The sequence below is a fragment of the Siniperca chuatsi genome, linkage group LG16 (assembly GCF_020085105.1).
Source record: "Siniperca chuatsi isolate FFG_IHB_CAS linkage group LG16, ASM2008510v1, whole genome shotgun sequence".
Lineage (NCBI taxonomy): Eukaryota > Metazoa > Chordata > Actinopteri > Centrarchiformes > Sinipercidae > Siniperca > Siniperca chuatsi.
Genome location: NC_058057.1, coordinates 19,945,381 through 19,962,689, shown reverse-complemented (window position 1 = coordinate 19,962,689; position 17,309 = coordinate 19,945,381). Strand labels below are relative to the sequence as shown.

The following is a 17,309-nucleotide window of genomic DNA, read 5'->3' as shown; positions in this document are numbered from 1 at the left end:
GTATGTACAAGAAAGGACATACAATTACAAAACAAAATTTATGTCTTATAGGACCAGAATCAATAGCTTTATTGGCAAGTATGTGTACATATACAAGCAATTTGACTCGTTTTAAATTGCTCTCAATGTATTTACACACAGAACATTTTACAGGAAGATAAAATAGCCATACAGCTTAAAACAATTGCAACAAAGCTGAACTAAGATAGGTAAAAAATAAGCAGAACTATTATGTACATTAAACTGCATTATCCTAAGTGTTTTCTACAAAGAAATTTTGGCAAGTTGTCAGTACATTTATCAGTCAACGGATTGACTCAGATTTTCCCTTTCCTGAAGAACATGTACTTTCTGTTTTATCAGTTACTCTTCTGCTAAAGCTATTGAGTACTACATTACTAATCTGATCTTACTGTTAGCAAAACACACATCCATAAATGTATACTCTAATCACTGGCCATCCTTTGTTTTTGAAAATTGATTACAACCATTAAACATTCAAAACATGTTGTACTCAACAAGAACACTTGTAAAACAGTAAATGTATGTATGTTATTTAATATTTTTGTTAAATATTCTTGTCCATTGTGATTTTCTGCTTCAGAACCCCTGGTTATGTTTGCTGTTGTTGTTGTTACATGTTCAATAATGTAAAAAACAAAAGTTTTCAAATCCATTTAACTTGGTGAATATTTATTAAATGTTGCAGTGTGCCTTGGTAATTAATGACTTTTGAACACTTTAACAAATAAATAAACATTAAATACATTTTGTGATATTGTATTAGATTATATCTGTAAACAGCTTGTTGACTGCAGTTTTGTAGCCATTTGTGCCCCCATTTTATACAAAAAGGACTACTATCTCAGGCACAATAAAAAATTGCTGGAAAACAATAAATGCAACACTATCAAGCAGCTTATGTAAAGTAAATGTCATTGTTAAATTTAATGCCAAGTTGTACAGAAAAATGTGCAATGAGTGACAGCTATCAATGTCAAGCAAGCTGTTTTAACAAGTGCAGATATCACTGTTAAAAAACAGGAAACATGAGAATCTTATTATAATACATAGCTAATATTATGATTTTTTACAACACAATATTGTTCTCACTTTTTACATAAATCCTCAGCATGCTATCACTGGACAAACCTGGGCGTTGTGATATAATATAATGCAGTTTTTATTATATTCCTTATCTATTCATTATTTATTATTCATTTTATATTCCCTACATATCTCTGCTGTTGTGAGACTGAAATTTCCCCTCAGGGATAAATAAAGAGCTATGCTACAAAACACTGCATTTTATTATCTGTGCCATGAAGTCTGATATACGTTTACAATTGTCAATCATTCTTCTCCACAGTAGACACAGAGCCAAGCAGTGTAATGCCACACACCATTATGGAAATGTTTGGGGAGATTAAACCACATCTGCTGTATTCAGACCTGATTCACTTATCTTGACTCTTGGAATGTCATTATGGTTTTGTTTTCATTTCACCTGCCCTGGCCTTGTTCAAACATGTCCAAAGTGACATAAACAGTTACTGGTGGTGTCTTTTCTTGCTGTTTTACTGGAACACGCTTACATTGTTTACTGGTCCTCGGAGCAGGACTTTCCACAGAACTCTGACTTCGATACGGGCTTAACGGGGTGTTTGTTGAAGAAAGCAGTGCTGTGGATTCTCCAGGAGAAGATGGATGATGTGTCTCTACAAGTTCAGCTGGGTCTTCATTCTGTGAGTCTGGCGCTGGAACTATGGCTGGGTCAATGTATTCTTCTGTCTGTTCACTAGCTGGATTACCATTACAGCCTGTAGCTAGTGGAGGGGTTGGCGTTCTCTGAGCTTCCTCTGTGTAAACCATGTCACAAAGGCTTTCGGATGGATTACTGAATGGCTGGAAGGGCTGCGTTCTCTATGGACATATCCACACATTGACAGACAGACAGGGTGAACAAAAACACATAGTGTTACCTTTTGAAAACATAAAATCATTCAGTGCAGTGTTCAGGAGATTACACCTTGGATACAGAATCATGACAGTGGCATTGTGGTCTCCATCTAAAACCATCTGTGCAGGTTTTAACTCTAACCAAAGACTTCCCCATGAGACTTCACTGATTCACCAGAGAAAAGTGACCTCAAAGATACCAAGGAGGGAAATTAGCTGGTGTCATTTTTGGTGGGTAACATAATAAACAGAAGGGCCACAGATGAGACAAACAAACATTAAAAAGTCTGTAAAAACAAGGAAGCCTCTGGAAAGAGTACAAGAGTTGTTTTTTCTGGGAATTTGGGGTTTTAGAAAGCAACCTGGGGGGGAGTTTACATTCTTCTAAAATTTATATTTACAAAGGCTGATTCCAGTATTTTTTTTAGACTTATTTATATTTATAATTTGATGACTGGTACTCCTGGAAGTGTGTAGAAAGATTTGAAAATGTTTTAGATCGGGAAATACAATTTACAGTGGGGCTGCAACTAACAATTATTTTCATTATGGATTAATCTGCCGAATATTTTCTCGAATAAAATGATTTATTGTTTTTTTCTGTAAAATGTCAGAAAATAGTGAAATACTGTACTGTCCATTATAATTTGACATCTTCAAATTTAAACTTTTTTAGGGGGGGTCAACTAATTGTTTCAGACAATATAATTAACTAAACATTTAACTGAAGACATAACAAAATGTTCAGACTTGACTTTTTTGGTGTCTGGTCAAAACGTGTACGAACCACTGCAATTTATTTATGCTTTTTCATGACTATCACCTGAACGAAGCAACACCTTTTTCATATTTTCCTCCCTGACCACAAATAACCTAGAAGTGAATCATGTCACTCCCTCAGACACTTTATTCCTAATTCCTTCCTTACTGAGTTCACCTTTTGATGACTTGTCGATGGCCACAACGCCAGAGTGCTGAGGCCAGGGTTAGGCACCGGCTTCTCCTTGAATTTCTTCCACCTAAAAAGCAGATTATTAGCATCATTAGGACCCAATTTTCAATATTTGAACTGTAGCACAATAGGCCTTTTATTATTGTTGACATGGAAATGTCATGTCACATGGAAATGGGTTCAGTGTCTTCCATATCACATCATCACTGACAAAAGATTGAAACTTACTGAATAGCACAGCATAATCCAACAGACAACACGAGAAATATAGTGATGCATCCGCAGACAATGAGTGCTGTCATGAGCCTTGGATCTATTGAAGAAAAAATAAATTATGTTGCAGTAGTTTGTTGACTTACTCCTAGAAAACTCTATGAAATGCATGCAGTGTATTACTGCATAAAACATTTTCTTCTCACTGATGGGAGAGGCCTGAGAATTTGTGATGTTTTGAGCAACTGGTAGCTAACATTGTCAGGAGTTTATGACATCTGGGTTACTCAAGACATTGTTTCAGTGAGTATGGGAGAAATTACGGTAGTGGTTGGAATCTAATTAATTTTACACAATCACAATATGACAGCAAAATAAAATAACAGTAAATTCTGTCAAACTTCATCCAGTAATGACACTTAACTTCATATGTTTTTTCTGAACATGAACAACTCTTATTCACATTTATTTGCAATGACATACTGGTTTACAACCCCAAACTAATTTTTAGCTATAAAACAGTAGTTCTATTTCACACAGGCTTCATCTCTTGTCTCCTGCTATTTGATGCTGCGCCTTATTCTGCCCAGATCTCACAGTGCTGGAACTCGCAGCTGCCGGCATCCAGGAACCTCCAGTTTGTTTGGATTCCTAGAAACAGTGGCATTTCTTTTATGGCCTTCACCGGAGGCTGCGGAGAACCTGTGGATATGGGCCACAGAGAACCTTCCCTCCCTCAAGGCCCTACATGTTTCAGGCATTCAAAACATTTGGCACTTATTTCAGGAGCAGGTTGTTGTAGCAGCTGTTTGTGAGCCAGATCTGGGCTTGATTAAAGCAAGACTATGTAACACTTGCTGAACAGCGGCTAGTGTAGCCACAATTACAGTATGGGATAATAGTAAATGGTAAAACATAGTGTAACAATAGTACAAGTAGAGCAGTCATAAAGTCAGTGAATTGACTAAGTAATGTCAATTACATAGCAATATCTATCTAAAGTTAGCTAACATTAGCCATTATAATTTACTGGTTATACCAGACAAAGTAAGGCTGTAGCAGCAAGACCCCTCAGTGTACTGTACTGTGCAAGGTTGTGTTTTGTTTGAAATGTAACTTTTTGTTTGTAAGAGGGAGGATGTGCGATTTTATCTTTAGCAAATAACATAGTTTCGCTTTTAAGGAAGGCAGTTGTTATGTGCATTCCAGATGACATGCCAAAGCATGCACAAGTGATATATCCCTTTGCTGGTTAGAGCAAAACACCAACAGCCAAAATAAACATTGTGGAAAGGATTGTGCTTCTGACTCCAGACTTATCAAGAAATGCTATCCGCTGTTTGTAACAAAGGTAAACACCACACTACCCCCAGGCTCTTCCTGACTTGCCACAACACTTCAACAACAATTCACTCCTTACTGTGGACCCAAGAATAGTTACGCCCTTTTAACCTTGTCACCCCATCGCTAGCCAGTCCAGGCAAGTTTCCAAGTTTCTGATCACTCCTCAAACTTCTCTTTGAGGGCTGCAGTTGTGCTCAAATGTGTGTAAAATGTGTGTCTTATGTACACAGGAAGTCCTTACAGACTACTCACCAAATGTTTTAGTTTCAAAGAACCTCTCACTGCTTTTGGTAGTTCCAGTAAGAGCTGTGGCATTGACATAGACGCTGTATTGGGTGTCTGGATTCAGATCTTTCAACAAGATGTCCTGCTTTGTGCTATCTACAGAAACATCTAGAACAAAACCATGACAGAAATGCCATAAAACGTAAGAGGAAATAAATATCTTCAATTCATGTGCAAACTTCAAACAAGTCTGTGGTGGACTTACTGAGCTGTGGTCCTTTCTGTGTACCGTAGAAGACGGTGTAGTTGACAACAACACCACTGCATGCCTCCTGTGACTTCACAGTCCAGGTCACTCTGGCACTTTGGTCGATAGCCTGAACATCAATGATAGTGACATTCCCTGGATCTGTAGGGATTGCATTTTTAGAATCAGACTGGTAAAACATGAAAAAATACTTTTTCCAGAATCTTAAAAAAAGCTGAATGATGTACCTCCGACTCTGGAGCAGATCTGAAGGGCTTGCGTGCCATGACCTGTTTTGTCATCAAAGAGGGGAGTTACTGTAATATTGTATGGTTTCATATCCAGGAGGTCTGTAAGAAAGGGAAGACTGTTATGAAAATCTATTTTAGTAAAGTGCCCCTCCCATTTTGTTGTTTCTCCTGGGAAAGTCCAGTAATTTGCATGGCCCTCAAATTTCTGAATAATTGTCATACACGGATCCAAGTTTTGGATGTTTTTCTGACGTCACCCAAGTTGCCAGATAGTCTATGAAACACAATCCACACATCCCCCCATGTTGGCAGGTATGCATTACAGCCATACATTTATTTCTCCTTCTACTAGTGGTCCTACTTTGCTTTTTAGCCACGCTAGTGGCGTAGCTTCAGGGACGGCAATGCTGGCCTGATGGTCCAGACTGAAATATCTCAAAACTACTGAATGGATTGTGATGACATTTTGTACCGACATTCATGTTCCCCAGAGGAGGAAGTCTGCTGACTTTGGTGATCCACTAAAATTTCCCCTAATGCCACCATGAGGTTGACATTTTTAGTTTTTAAATTCTTCTTTGAGGGCACTTTGTGCCTTTATTAGATAGTGCCAGTAGAGAGAGGACAGGAAATGAGGGAAAGAGAGATGCAACAAAGGTCCCCAGCCAGACTTGAACGAGGAGTGTTGCGTTTTATGATCCTAAGCCAGGTGGGAGCCCCCATTTTTGTCTCAACAATTGAATAAAATTGCCATGACATTTTGTACATACATTAATGTCACACTTTCCAGAATGAATTGTAACAACTCTGACTAACTGGTGATACCCTGACATTTCATTTATCAGGTCAAAATTTTAATTAGCAAATGTTAGCATGCTAACACACTAAACTAAGATGGTGAAGTAAACATTATACCTGCTAAACATCAACAAGTTAACGTTGTCACTGTGAGTGTGTTAGCATGCTGATGTTAGTATTTAGCTCAAAGCACCGCTATGCCTCAGTACAGGTGCTAGCATGGGTCGGCTCATGCTTGAACAGAACTATTTTGTACAACGTGTTGTGAAAAGCTGGCCGTCACAGAGAGGGGGAAGACACGATATTGTTTAAATATATTTTCAGACAGTCTCTCCTGGAGGACATTCATAGTGTTTCACTCGGTTTGTCACATGAATAATGACAGAACATACATGTGTCAAGAATTAAAAAAAAAAAGAGAGCTAGAGAGAGAAGTTCAAACCCTGGCTCCTTTCTCACCTCCTCACAGCTAGCCAATCACGGCATGAAGTAGGTGCGAATGTCGGATTGTCAGTTTGGGAAAGTTACAGAAATGGTTGGACACAGCCCCTCCAATCCGGCGTCAGAAAGTTGCAGAGAAAGAGGGTTTCTGAAGCTATTCAACCAGGCAAGCAGTTCTGACAGCGTATACTGGTAGCTCTAGTCATGTTCCTTCAATTAAAGATAATGAAGCGGGAAAGTAACAGAGCATATCCCACCTGTGAGAAATGAGTCACATTTCTTGAAAACTCCACATCTTTTAAAATGATAAGATCTCTCTGGTTAATGCTTTACCGAGCAGCTTTTAAAAGTCTGTTTCCACCCGAGTATCCGTTATTTGCCACACCCAGACTATGAAAGATAAGCCACAAATGAATCTGATGGTCAGACAAGTTAAGTCATAGCCCGCAATTCAACTCAGGTTTGAGGATGACTCACTCTTTCCGCAAGGCTCATTTCATGTATTATTGGTAACACCCATTAAGTATTTATCTTTCTATCTGACATCCATCAACTATTTCATGTCTGTTCTCTAACCTACCAACCAGTGTTGCATTAGTGTATTTGCTCTCCTTCCATTGGTATTGATTTCCATTGTGGGTGTAGTCGATCATGTAACCACTGACAGGCTGAACCGGAGCCTTCCAGCTGACCAGAATACGGCCTTTAAGGGTTGAAGTCTGGATGTCGGTAACTTGAGGGAGGCCTGCCAAATGAGATCAAGTGAAAAAAGCTAATTGCTTGATAACAAATCACTAATAAGCATCAGAGAAAAGCACTGTCCCATTAAAATGAAGCAATATGATCCATTAAATGTGATTATCCATTAAAAAAGCAAAATCAATAGCTTTAAAACTCACTCTCTCCAATGGCTGGAACATAAACGGAGTCCTCCACAAGCAGGGCTTCATTATCGAAGACTGTGAGATTTATTCTGTGTGCATCTTGGTTCACATCAACATCACAAGTTGAATTGCCACATAAAGAATCTGTATAATTTACTCCGGTCACATGTTCTTTGTAGGGAGTCTGTTTGATAGTGTAGGTAAATGTGCCTTGGCATGCTGAAGGAATCTCCTGCGTAGACAGTTTGAGGCACTTAAGATCAGTAAGTAATATAAGGAGTATGTCTCTTAGGAAATGTGGGTTATAAAGTTGAAAAGTTGAATTATGAGTCTGTAAATGAAGGAAGTGAATTTCAAAAATATACTAAATATGTAAAGTCTTCCTTACCGTCCACATGGCATGAACTTTTCTAACTCCATTTTTCTCCGGTTCAGCTACCTGTCTCCACAGGCGCAGCTTGACATGACGCTCTGTAAAGGGTTACAATATGTTGAAAACAATCACACTAGAATACAAATACAGAAATATGATGATGCAGCATTATGATAACAGTTACTTAACAGTTTTGGTCTAAACTCAAGACAAAAAAGGAGGGAACAGGAAAATTGTTCACACCTGAAAGCAAAATAGCCTTGAGCTCATGGTAACAGCTGAAAAACAATTGTGGGGTGACAGTACTATTTGTCAATGTTTGTTTTTGGTTTTCCAGGGTTCTGCCAAGAATTCAAGTAAGTAGCACTACATTGTGCAATGCAAATCTGTACTTAAATGATTAATCCTCAACTCTGTGAAAACCTTTGATTTAGTGTCACCAGGTCTGGAATTATCTGTTATCAGTCTTATTATTGTGCAGTGTGTGTCACACACAGACTCAACTTTTGACTTGGCACTTAAAATATTCGCTTTTAAGTCCAAAAGTGCAACTGAAATCTGTCAGATTTCAGTCGCTCAAGCTGATCTGTATTCCCTCTCAGAGAAAGCACTAATGTTTCTGAATTTCAGCCTTTCACAATTTCTTCACACAATGTTACAAATAAAAATAAATGTTTCGTTTGTTTTATTTGAAGCTAAACCAGTGTTAATTTGTAAACAAGTTATAATACATCGGCAGTACAAATGGCCCCGTCTGGCCCCGTCATTCTCTACCCAAGTCCAATATGCAGTTACCTTAGAATTACAGTACATACAGACATATATATGCAGATATATTGGGTTTGTTAATTTGTCACCCATCTTGAAATCAACTATTTTAGTTAGATATTAATGGAAATTGAAGTAAAATGTTTCCACAAGAAAACACAAACGTGAATATAAACAGGAATAGTCATTCTGGTATGGTTTGTTTTCCTCAGTAACAGGCAGTTGGTGGGCATACTTCAAGAAAATTGATCTCATTAGAGCTATTCCTGACAAGGTCTGTATCTAAATCAAAATGTAAGAATCACAGTTGTGCCAGCAGAGCCAAAATTTAAAAAAGAAGAAGCCACAAGGTTTGTTGTGTGGCTCCCCTAATAAGTAATGACTTCAGTGTATTTTTTGGCAATTTCAGCAAAACAAACTATCTTATTTTATTTATTACGATTCCTGTTAGCTGGTACTTTAGGGGCATCAAGCTTTTCTTTATGACAGACATCACACTGAAATTATCTGGATGATTAGCCCTGAGGGTTAAAAAAGAAGAATCAGGGTCCGTACTTGCTAAGCGCTTCAAAGTAGAAAATCAGGGTTATTATTGTAGCCAAGGCACATTCACATGCCATCTACAGGCCTTTACAATTATTATAAATAAAAAATCAATGATAATGTAAGCAGATGAAACATTATTTTTACATTAATCAGGTGATTTAGTAGCCTGCTTTTATCAGTTCTGATGCTGATGCAAGCAGTTTTTACATTGTTCTTACTATTTAGTTTGGTCAGAACTGTCTTCTCATGGCTCCACTCGCTCCAGGGGGCCTGCACTAAAGCACAGCGGGCTGCAAATTTGTAGTTAGTGCAGGATTCCACTTTTTCAATGGTCACGTTGAATCCTTTCTGGTAGGACTCGAGAGTCTTATTGAGCACCCACTAGGTAAAACAGACAGATTTTGGTTAGAAACAACCATTCAAATTCTAGGGAAGCCCCAGAAGGTCCAAAGCTGAATACATGATCATTCACCACTAGCCAAAGTTATGCTTATTTACTAAGGCAGATTTTCAACAGACATTTGTGCTTTGCAAAGACTTCACAGCTTTGTTTTATCGAAATGAGATGCTTTGCCAGGGAAAAATGTGTCTCTTACCTCTGGAGTACTTTCTTTGACTGCCTGGAACAGAAAGGAAAACAGAAATGGCCTCATTCAGCCATGAAGGGGAATTGCAAAAACACTGGCAGAAACAAAAACCGCTGCACTAGTTTTTACACCTATTTATTTTCATTGAGAACTGTAAAGATGAACAAACGGTGATGCTAAGCTAGCAGCAGTTGGCTGATAGTTGAACATTCTGTTGCTAGTAGCAACCACTGCTGACACAGTTCAATAGCAGTTTAACTGACATTGTTACATCCACCATTTTGACAGATCTGTGACAAAGCAACGATTCACAGGCATCCTTTGTTTACTCCCCAAATGTCCTTGTTGAACATCTGTACATACTCAGTACTCATAACTATTTTGTGAACGGAATTTGATGATTTTTCTGTGATCACTTTAGTTCTAACCAAGTTCTAACCATTATGCCGCATTCACATCATATTGTCAGACCGTAATTACAAGCAGCCAAGTGGGAAAAAATGTTCACATCAGCCTGACTTAAACAACATGGCTGCAAGTTCCATCTAAATAAAATATAATATTACTACTAATGGTAGCCATGGTATCAATTCAGCTAATTTAAAAGAAGCTATGCACAATTTATATCTGTTTTCACTTGTTAAGAAACCACTACAAATATATAACACAACAAAAGAAGCTATAATTATTTTTCTGATGTGGCTACAAGCCTAGCATTGGGGGTAACCATTTTGGAATAATGTGTGACAACCCTATCTCCTGGAAATAACGTTTATATCATACTAAACTGTTTTCCCATTTACGTTGTGATGACAAATGTAATCGCTGCCTATTTTTGCTTGAATGAAGCCTTACATTTATGTAGGCTACCACACAGAAATCGTAGGGAGGTGGATGGTCCCCTAACTTCAACCAACTGATGTGAGTGCCTAAACATAACCATAAAAAAGTTTAATAATGCTGTCGTCACTACAAGCGGATATTGTATCTCATTTTTGCAATTTGCCACATAAATGAATTAACATTTCCTCATTATGTTGATAGAAAAGGTCATATTCGGCCAGCATTAGGTTACATTAAAAAAATTATTTTCTGTTGCAAATTAGTTGTATTATCCTAATTTCTAGGAGACAGGATTGTCACTTTTCTTCCCATTCTGCCAATATTATGTTAATGTAGCATTATAGTAGCAGTCTGATGCTAATGTGTTGCTAATGCAGCGCTCATGTCATCGGACTTCTTGTAATTACGAGTTTCCAACTTGTAAACAGCCTTCAGGTCAAGATCCAAATTACAACTGAGAAATTCAGATTTTTCTGAAAGGTCCAATATATCCGACTTGGCGCTAAATAATAAAAAAAAGTCCCTGAAAACCAAACAAACAAGGATTCCCTCAAGTCAGCCAATGTCAGTCATTGAAGGTAATTAAACCCAAATTTGTTGTATATAGTGTTATATTGTCAATGCTTTTTAACTTTTAACTTCTTACTACAACCTTGCAATCATACAACCGTCTTGAGGCGTCCAATGACATGAACGCTCCCATGTCGTCAACATGTGAATCTCTCCCATCTGCTACCGTTGATCCCTCATGACCTTAACAAAACATATTCTATGTACTTTTTACTGTTGGGATAACTGTTATGTAGATTTTTTTTTTTAGGTTTACTCTTATGAACTCTACGTATATGTTATCTAGACTGATTACATCTCATAACTTTGGTCTAACTGTTGTTTATGGTAATCTTTTTCTGATTTGTGATCACTGTCATCGAAATTGTTGCGTTTGTTTTCACAGTTTCACAGATGCTTCCAGTAAATACTTGAAAGGCCAACATGCATTTAGGAGATCAAAGAGGGACATACCTTGCTGTATTTGACTTGACAGTGACAGTTTTCTGATGAAAGAAACCGGTTACACTGAACCCATAGATGATCAGAGAAGGTAGTCACCGTTAACACCGGAGGGGACATTTTCACTGAGGAAATATGATTATGACGGCACATCAAAATGCAGAAACGTTGTTGAATGTTATAATGGATAATGTTTTAATGAGATCATTAAGAAATATATTTTTTCCTGCAAAATTTACTTACATATGTGATTTGTGTTGAATTCATACTCAGGTTTGGAGTTAACTTCCCAAGCAGCAGTTTTAGCTCTCACAGTAACAGTGGCATTATCCCCAAAGAGTATTGCAGGAGATGTATTTTTGACTGTGCATGTTGTTACTTTTGAGTTGCAGATTTCACTCTGGGTCTGTGAGTCTCCCACACTGGCACTGAAAGAAATATATGTTTTATATTAAGTACATTAATCAATAAGACAAAAAGAACAGTTCCTGCATTAGTTCTTACACCAAAGGAAGAAAATATGATACCCACTACAGGACAGTGTAGTTTATATCCAATGAGGAATCAATCTGATGGTCCCAGTTGCATGTAAACAGTGGCGGTATTCCATTCATTTTCAGATTATCATAGTGAAAGATGCATGAGATATTGCTGGGTTTTGCTGTGAAAAAACACAAGTAAGAAATGTCATATATTTCATGTCATTGCAGGCATCTACAACTATATTGACTTGCAGAATATAAGTACCAAATATAGTTCTTACAGTACGTTTTGATGGTGGTGCCTCCAAGGACTTGCTTAGTAGCTGCACTGTGGCATTGCAATGTAGCACTGTGGTGAGTGAAGTTCCTCAGTGTCAGCACTGTGTGTGAGGAGTTGATAGTGTTTGACAGGCTTTCATCTATGCGTCTGTTGTTCAGTGTCCAGAAGATTTTGCCATGGACACATGAAGTCTGGCACACTATCTCAGTATCGGATCCCACCTCAATGTATTGATCTTTAGGGACAACGTTGCAGGTGGTCTCATGCTGGCCTGCAGGAGTTGATCATGTTATTCAGTGTTTCAAAATTATAGAATTTTTCCTAAAGAAGTAACAGACCATTACATTAAGATATTTGGACATTTTAGGAAATACTAGAAAAACACCATAGTTTGTCATAGGGATGCACCGATCCCAAACGCTGGATCGGTTATCGCCCCAAACTGACCTTATAAACAGTTTCTTTGTCAATGTGATAAAATTCAGTCAAAATCAGTTGCATTCATTTACTCAGTTTTTAGCACCGCAGCAATCCCTGGCCTTTATGTTACCTCACATAAAAAATATCCCAGTGAGTTGCACGTATTGAGGTACACAGATTTTGATTTTGGGAAAAGAGAGCACTATAATCAGATCGGTACCAGCTACTGACAGATACTCTGAGTTGAGGTATGGGAATCAGTATTGGGAGAGAAAGAGTTGGATTGGTGCATTCCTGTTCTGTCCCTTACCCATCAGATTCTTTGCAGTTTGTTTATTTTATTACCTACTGTAATACAGGATAGAGGACATCTGGTAGTGATCGAACTTCTCAGATTTGTTCAGCGATTCAAAAAGTAATGAAATGGCAATTTACTAGGGAGCATATATCAAGGCTGAGTCCTTACCGCAGCGGCCCGGGTTGGATTCAAACCCGCGGCCCTTTGCTGCATGTCATCCCCTCTCTCACTCCCACCTTTCCTGTCTATCTCTTCACCTGTACTGTCAAATATAGGCAAAATTGCCCCAAAAATAATTAAAAAAAAAAAAAAAAGAAAAAAAGAAATGGCAATTTAGTGTGATTATCATGCTAGATTTCTGGGTCTCTCTCTGACTTGAAAGCGACTGGATTTCAAGACTGCTCCTCCTCCTGACGGGTGAAATATTACAGCTATTAAGAATGTCTCAGGGGGAATGCACACAGAATATTCAGAGTGATATACTGGTATTATCTTGCTCACATGCATTCAGACTAAGCTGAGATGTCTGTCAATGAAAGATAGAAAGCCATCCATGGTGGTGGCAAGGGTGCATATTTTGTGGCGTGTGTCTCTATGTTTCCAAATACTGTAAAGTGACACAACATCCTCTTTAGCGTCCTTACATTTGATTTAATTTTGATTTTTTTAGACTGATCAGTTCACTTGTGACAGTATCTTTTCTTCCAGTCTTCCCTTGTGATATTAGAAACAGATCCACTAACAATAGAGGCCAAAAAATTACTAAATCTACACGTAGACTAATTTTAAGTAGTTAGTGGTTGGTTACTAACCTTTATGACTCAACACTTGCTGTTGCTGATTCACAAACGGTTGCAGGTGGAATTCATTCCACTTGAAGCAACGACAGAAAAACTTCAGTCTGCATTATGAGTACGTTAGCACAGCAAGAGACTTTATTATAGCTCCAACAGCAAAGAGGAGCCCATTAGAAAACTATGAAGCTTCTATCAGAACAGAAATATAGGCTCCAAACTCTTACACTACATAGGAGTGTCATTCCCTTTGAGTCACAGAGCTAAGCATCTGTTTTTAAATACACAGGGATCTTAGAGAAACACAGAAAGTCGATTAAAGATACTTAAAGCTGTAAGATATTTCCAGAAAGACCCTTCTAACCATAACCATTTGGATGGAAAAATGTTCTGTCTTATGCACCATAAAAAATTTTTTTCTTTGTTTTTCAAGTAGCAACTGAATTCGCTATCTAGGGAGCCAGACATGACATGTCTTTCTTTCTCTTTTTATACAACACAAGAAAAGAATAAATGCGTTATTCTGTTTGAAAATATAATGGCAAGGAACACCAGTATAGACAAGTATATAAGTTTGGTTCTCAAGGAGATATTTTTTACATATTATTTCCAGCTACAATTTTTGTTTTGATTAGGAAACAGTCACAAGTAGGGAAACAGGCTAAATATCTTCTTTTATCATGCAACAGACAGAATATTTTTTCATCCAGTTGGTTACAACAGTCAGGGTGCTTTCACACCTGTAGTTTGCTTCATTTGGTCCGGATCAATGGAAAAAATTGTATATTGTTGCCTTTTAGTTCTGGTCCAGTTCATGTTCACACTGACTTTTTACAAACTAACCAAAAGAGCACATCATCAGGACACTTGTGGGAAAATCTAATTCTGACTGACAGCAGGTCATGCTGCACTTTAATGCTTCTTATCTGCATATTTAGGCCTATGTTCTCTGGTGCCACAAAGAGCTCACGAAGAAATAACTGATTATAAGCATTAATAGTATTATTAGACTGCAAATTGACCGCATGACTAACAGGTAGATACAGGACGGAAAAAGAGGTGTCTTGTACAGCAATATTCCAGGGGTTAATACTGTGGGATTGCTATGTCACCTATTTTTGTTTTAACTGAACCAAACAGGTTAGGTGTGAAAGTACCCTTTGAAGATTCTGGAAATATCTTTAAAAAAGCTGCTGTGTGTGTTGACCTTCTGGGTTTTTCAAAAATTATTGGATATTTACCATTCGGAAAATCTGATCCTTAGCTTTATGACTCGAGTGTAATGATATAATACATAAGAGGCACAGACTGGGGCTAGAGATCCACAACTACTGAAAGCTGAACATAAAGAGCCCTTCTCTGCTGGAATTGCACAGCTACAACACCAACTACAGGACTCATCATCAATGAGGTGACGGCAGTGTTAAAAACACACACAAACTGTCTTAAAACTGTCCGCTCCCTAATCATTGTAATAGCAGAGGTCAAGCATCTTGTGTCCTCTTGGGGCACATTTGAACTTTAAGTCATCCACAGCCAATACCAGTGTTTCGAGTTATTTATCTCAATGGAGTGTGAACAGTCTGTGATCGACCCTGCAGCTTGGTATGCACTATGCTCACTGTACAACTGTTACTTGGCCAAATTCCACTACAAAATATGTTTTGTGTGAAACATGCAGAGTGGAGTTCCACATCTGGGTTGCAGCAAGTTTCTCTACTGATACTGGTCCTGAATCTTTGCACAGTTCTCCTCCATGGCTTTTCCCACACTTTTTGCTGCCCTTACCCATAAATAGATAAGGAACTATGTCAAGGCATGTGACAGGAAAACAGAATTCACAAGGCTTTATACAACCAATGCAAGTTTATCACACAGTGAAGCAGCATTGGCCAGAATCTTGGAAATGAGCCTTTCTGCTCCTGTCCTTCATTTGCAATTAAAGGTGATAACAAAGAAAATTATTCAAATGAAAGGGCAAATTTAGCTACCAGTAAACATTTTCCAGTTGAAGGCACCAGGTGTGATCATAGAACTAGAGTTACAATACATAATTCTATATTTTTTTGATCCTTGTGGAGTTGATCCCCCCAAACCAACTCCAGAACAGGCGAAACCTTCCAACAATCAGAAAGAAGTCAATTTAATCTGTTGTTAAAGATTTCTTCCAGTCATCAATAGTGCTATTTTTTTCCTTGTATAACAGGTCCTAAAAGATTTAGACTGTTTTTAGACTGTTGTTGTGCTGCTTTTCAGTGCTCCAGAGAGTCATTTGACCTACAGATATTTCACAAGGCTCTTTTTACTTTGTTTCAAAAATGCGTAAAATTATCACCTGGGAGGTAAAATGGTATAGAAAATAGAATAGATTGTAATGGAGTTGATGTAAATTGTAAAATGTAAAAACAGTTTTTAGTCTTGGACTTAGACTTTAGGGCCCAGTTAAATTCATTCTTAAATACTGGTCCCTTTTTATTAATCAGTGAAAATTATGTTGAAACTGAACAAAACAAGCATTTCCCAAAACTGTATCTGACAAGTCAGCTATTCTGCATTTTAACATCATGCTTACCTTACCACAATAAATATCACGTATAAGAGGTTTACTTACCTTTACAAATGGAGGGGATTACAAACAGGATAAATAGGCCTGGAAATGGATACATTTCTTTTATCTCATTACCAAAGATTAAAAAAAAATCGCCTTTTAAAATATATTTAGAGCTGTGATATTCAGCTGCGCAAGATAAAATTATTAAAATTACGCCTTTCCTGCGTCTGTTATGGCAGACTGTACACTGCACTGCAACGCATTTCCCCACTAACTCTGCATTTAAAGTAACAGGAACTGAAGCAAACAATGAAAAAAACGGGAGGTATTACCCAACTGGAAACACAGCGAGCTAAGAGGAAGTCAAGTAACTTGTCGACAGATCGTAAAACTTTGCTAATGTGTGTCTGTTTATTCCAGGAGCAAATGCGCTGCTATGACGAAGTTATGAATCATACGCACAATAAATCCTGCCTGGAGCATATTGGGCTGCACCACGTCTATAATTACGTTAATGGATTCACAAAAGAGAGACTGTAGATGAAAAGCACCCTGCATGAAAAGAGATAAACTGGAATATGACAAAGACAATGCAAGGCACGTCTACTACGTATGTATCAGTACTGGAGTATTATGACGTCCTACAACAGAAGACAGTTGTGCTGCTTTCACAAACAAAAGTGGATTAACTAACTCAGAACGATCATTGATGCAAAGCCAATAGAAAGAGGTAAGAGTGTGTGTAAACTCATGCCACACTCATGCCAAGAGACCCTCAACCATCTGTCACAAGAACAAGTCTGCAGGGCAGTTACACTGGGTCCTGGGGTCACCTCTGCAACAATGTACGGGCTGGAGGGGCCATTTATTTCTAGCCACTTATTAGTAACAACCACCTCAACCACTGCCAGTGTTCCTGGGGGTCCACTCTCAGTCCTGGTTTACAGTCTCCACTCCACCTGGCCATGGGTGTTCAAGCTAAGAAGGATTCAGAAAAGAGTGAATGGTCTGTGTTATTTGAGTGAGTTATACTGTATAATTG

General features: G+C 38.0%; 1 protein-coding gene across 3 annotated transcripts; it reads right to left on the bottom strand.

Annotated features, from left to right (window-relative positions):
- Positions 1–37: 37 nt before the first annotated feature.
- LOC122862727 (interleukin-31 receptor subunit alpha-like) lies at positions 38–17,292 on the bottom strand. Of its 3 annotated transcripts, none has more exons than XM_044168325.1 (16): positions 16,328–17,292; positions 12,206–12,475; positions 11,974–12,103; positions 11,686–11,870; positions 11,455–11,567; positions 9,598–9,621; positions 9,220–9,382; positions 7,703–7,785; positions 7,330–7,546; positions 7,011–7,175; positions 5,189–5,290; positions 4,959–5,102; positions 4,721–4,861; positions 3,140–3,224; positions 2,888–2,978; positions 38–1,923 (listed from the first exon to the last, which is right to left on the bottom strand). In XM_044168325.1, the coding sequence occupies exons 1-16, from the start codon at positions 16,380–16,382 to the stop codon at positions 1,504–1,506; spliced, it is 2,388 nt and encodes a 795-aa protein (XP_044024260.1). In that variant the 5' UTR covers positions 16,383–17,292; the 3' UTR covers positions 38–1,503. The 3 variants fall into 3 exon arrangements, with proteins under 3 accessions (XP_044024260.1, XP_044024261.1, XP_044024262.1); XM_044168326.1 differs by having other exon boundaries at positions 2,897–2,978; positions 16,328–17,289; XM_044168327.1 differs by lacking the exon at positions 16,328–17,292 and having other exon boundaries at positions 12,211–12,352.
- Positions 17,293–17,309: the final 17 nt, after the last annotated feature.

Coding starts and splice junctions, on each gene's coding strand:
- LOC122862727 (XM_044168325.1), bottom strand. CDS start 16,382: ATGTATCCATTTCCAGGCCTATTTATCCTGTTTGTAATCCCCTCCATT. Junction 7,547..7,702: donor AAGTTCATGCCATGTGGACG/GTAAGGAAGACT, acceptor CTGTCTACGCAG/GAGATTCCTTCAGCATGCCA. Junction 2,979..3,139: donor GGATTATGCTGTGCTATTCA/GTAAGTTTCAAT, acceptor TCTGCTTTTTAG/GTGGAAGAAATTCAAGGAGA.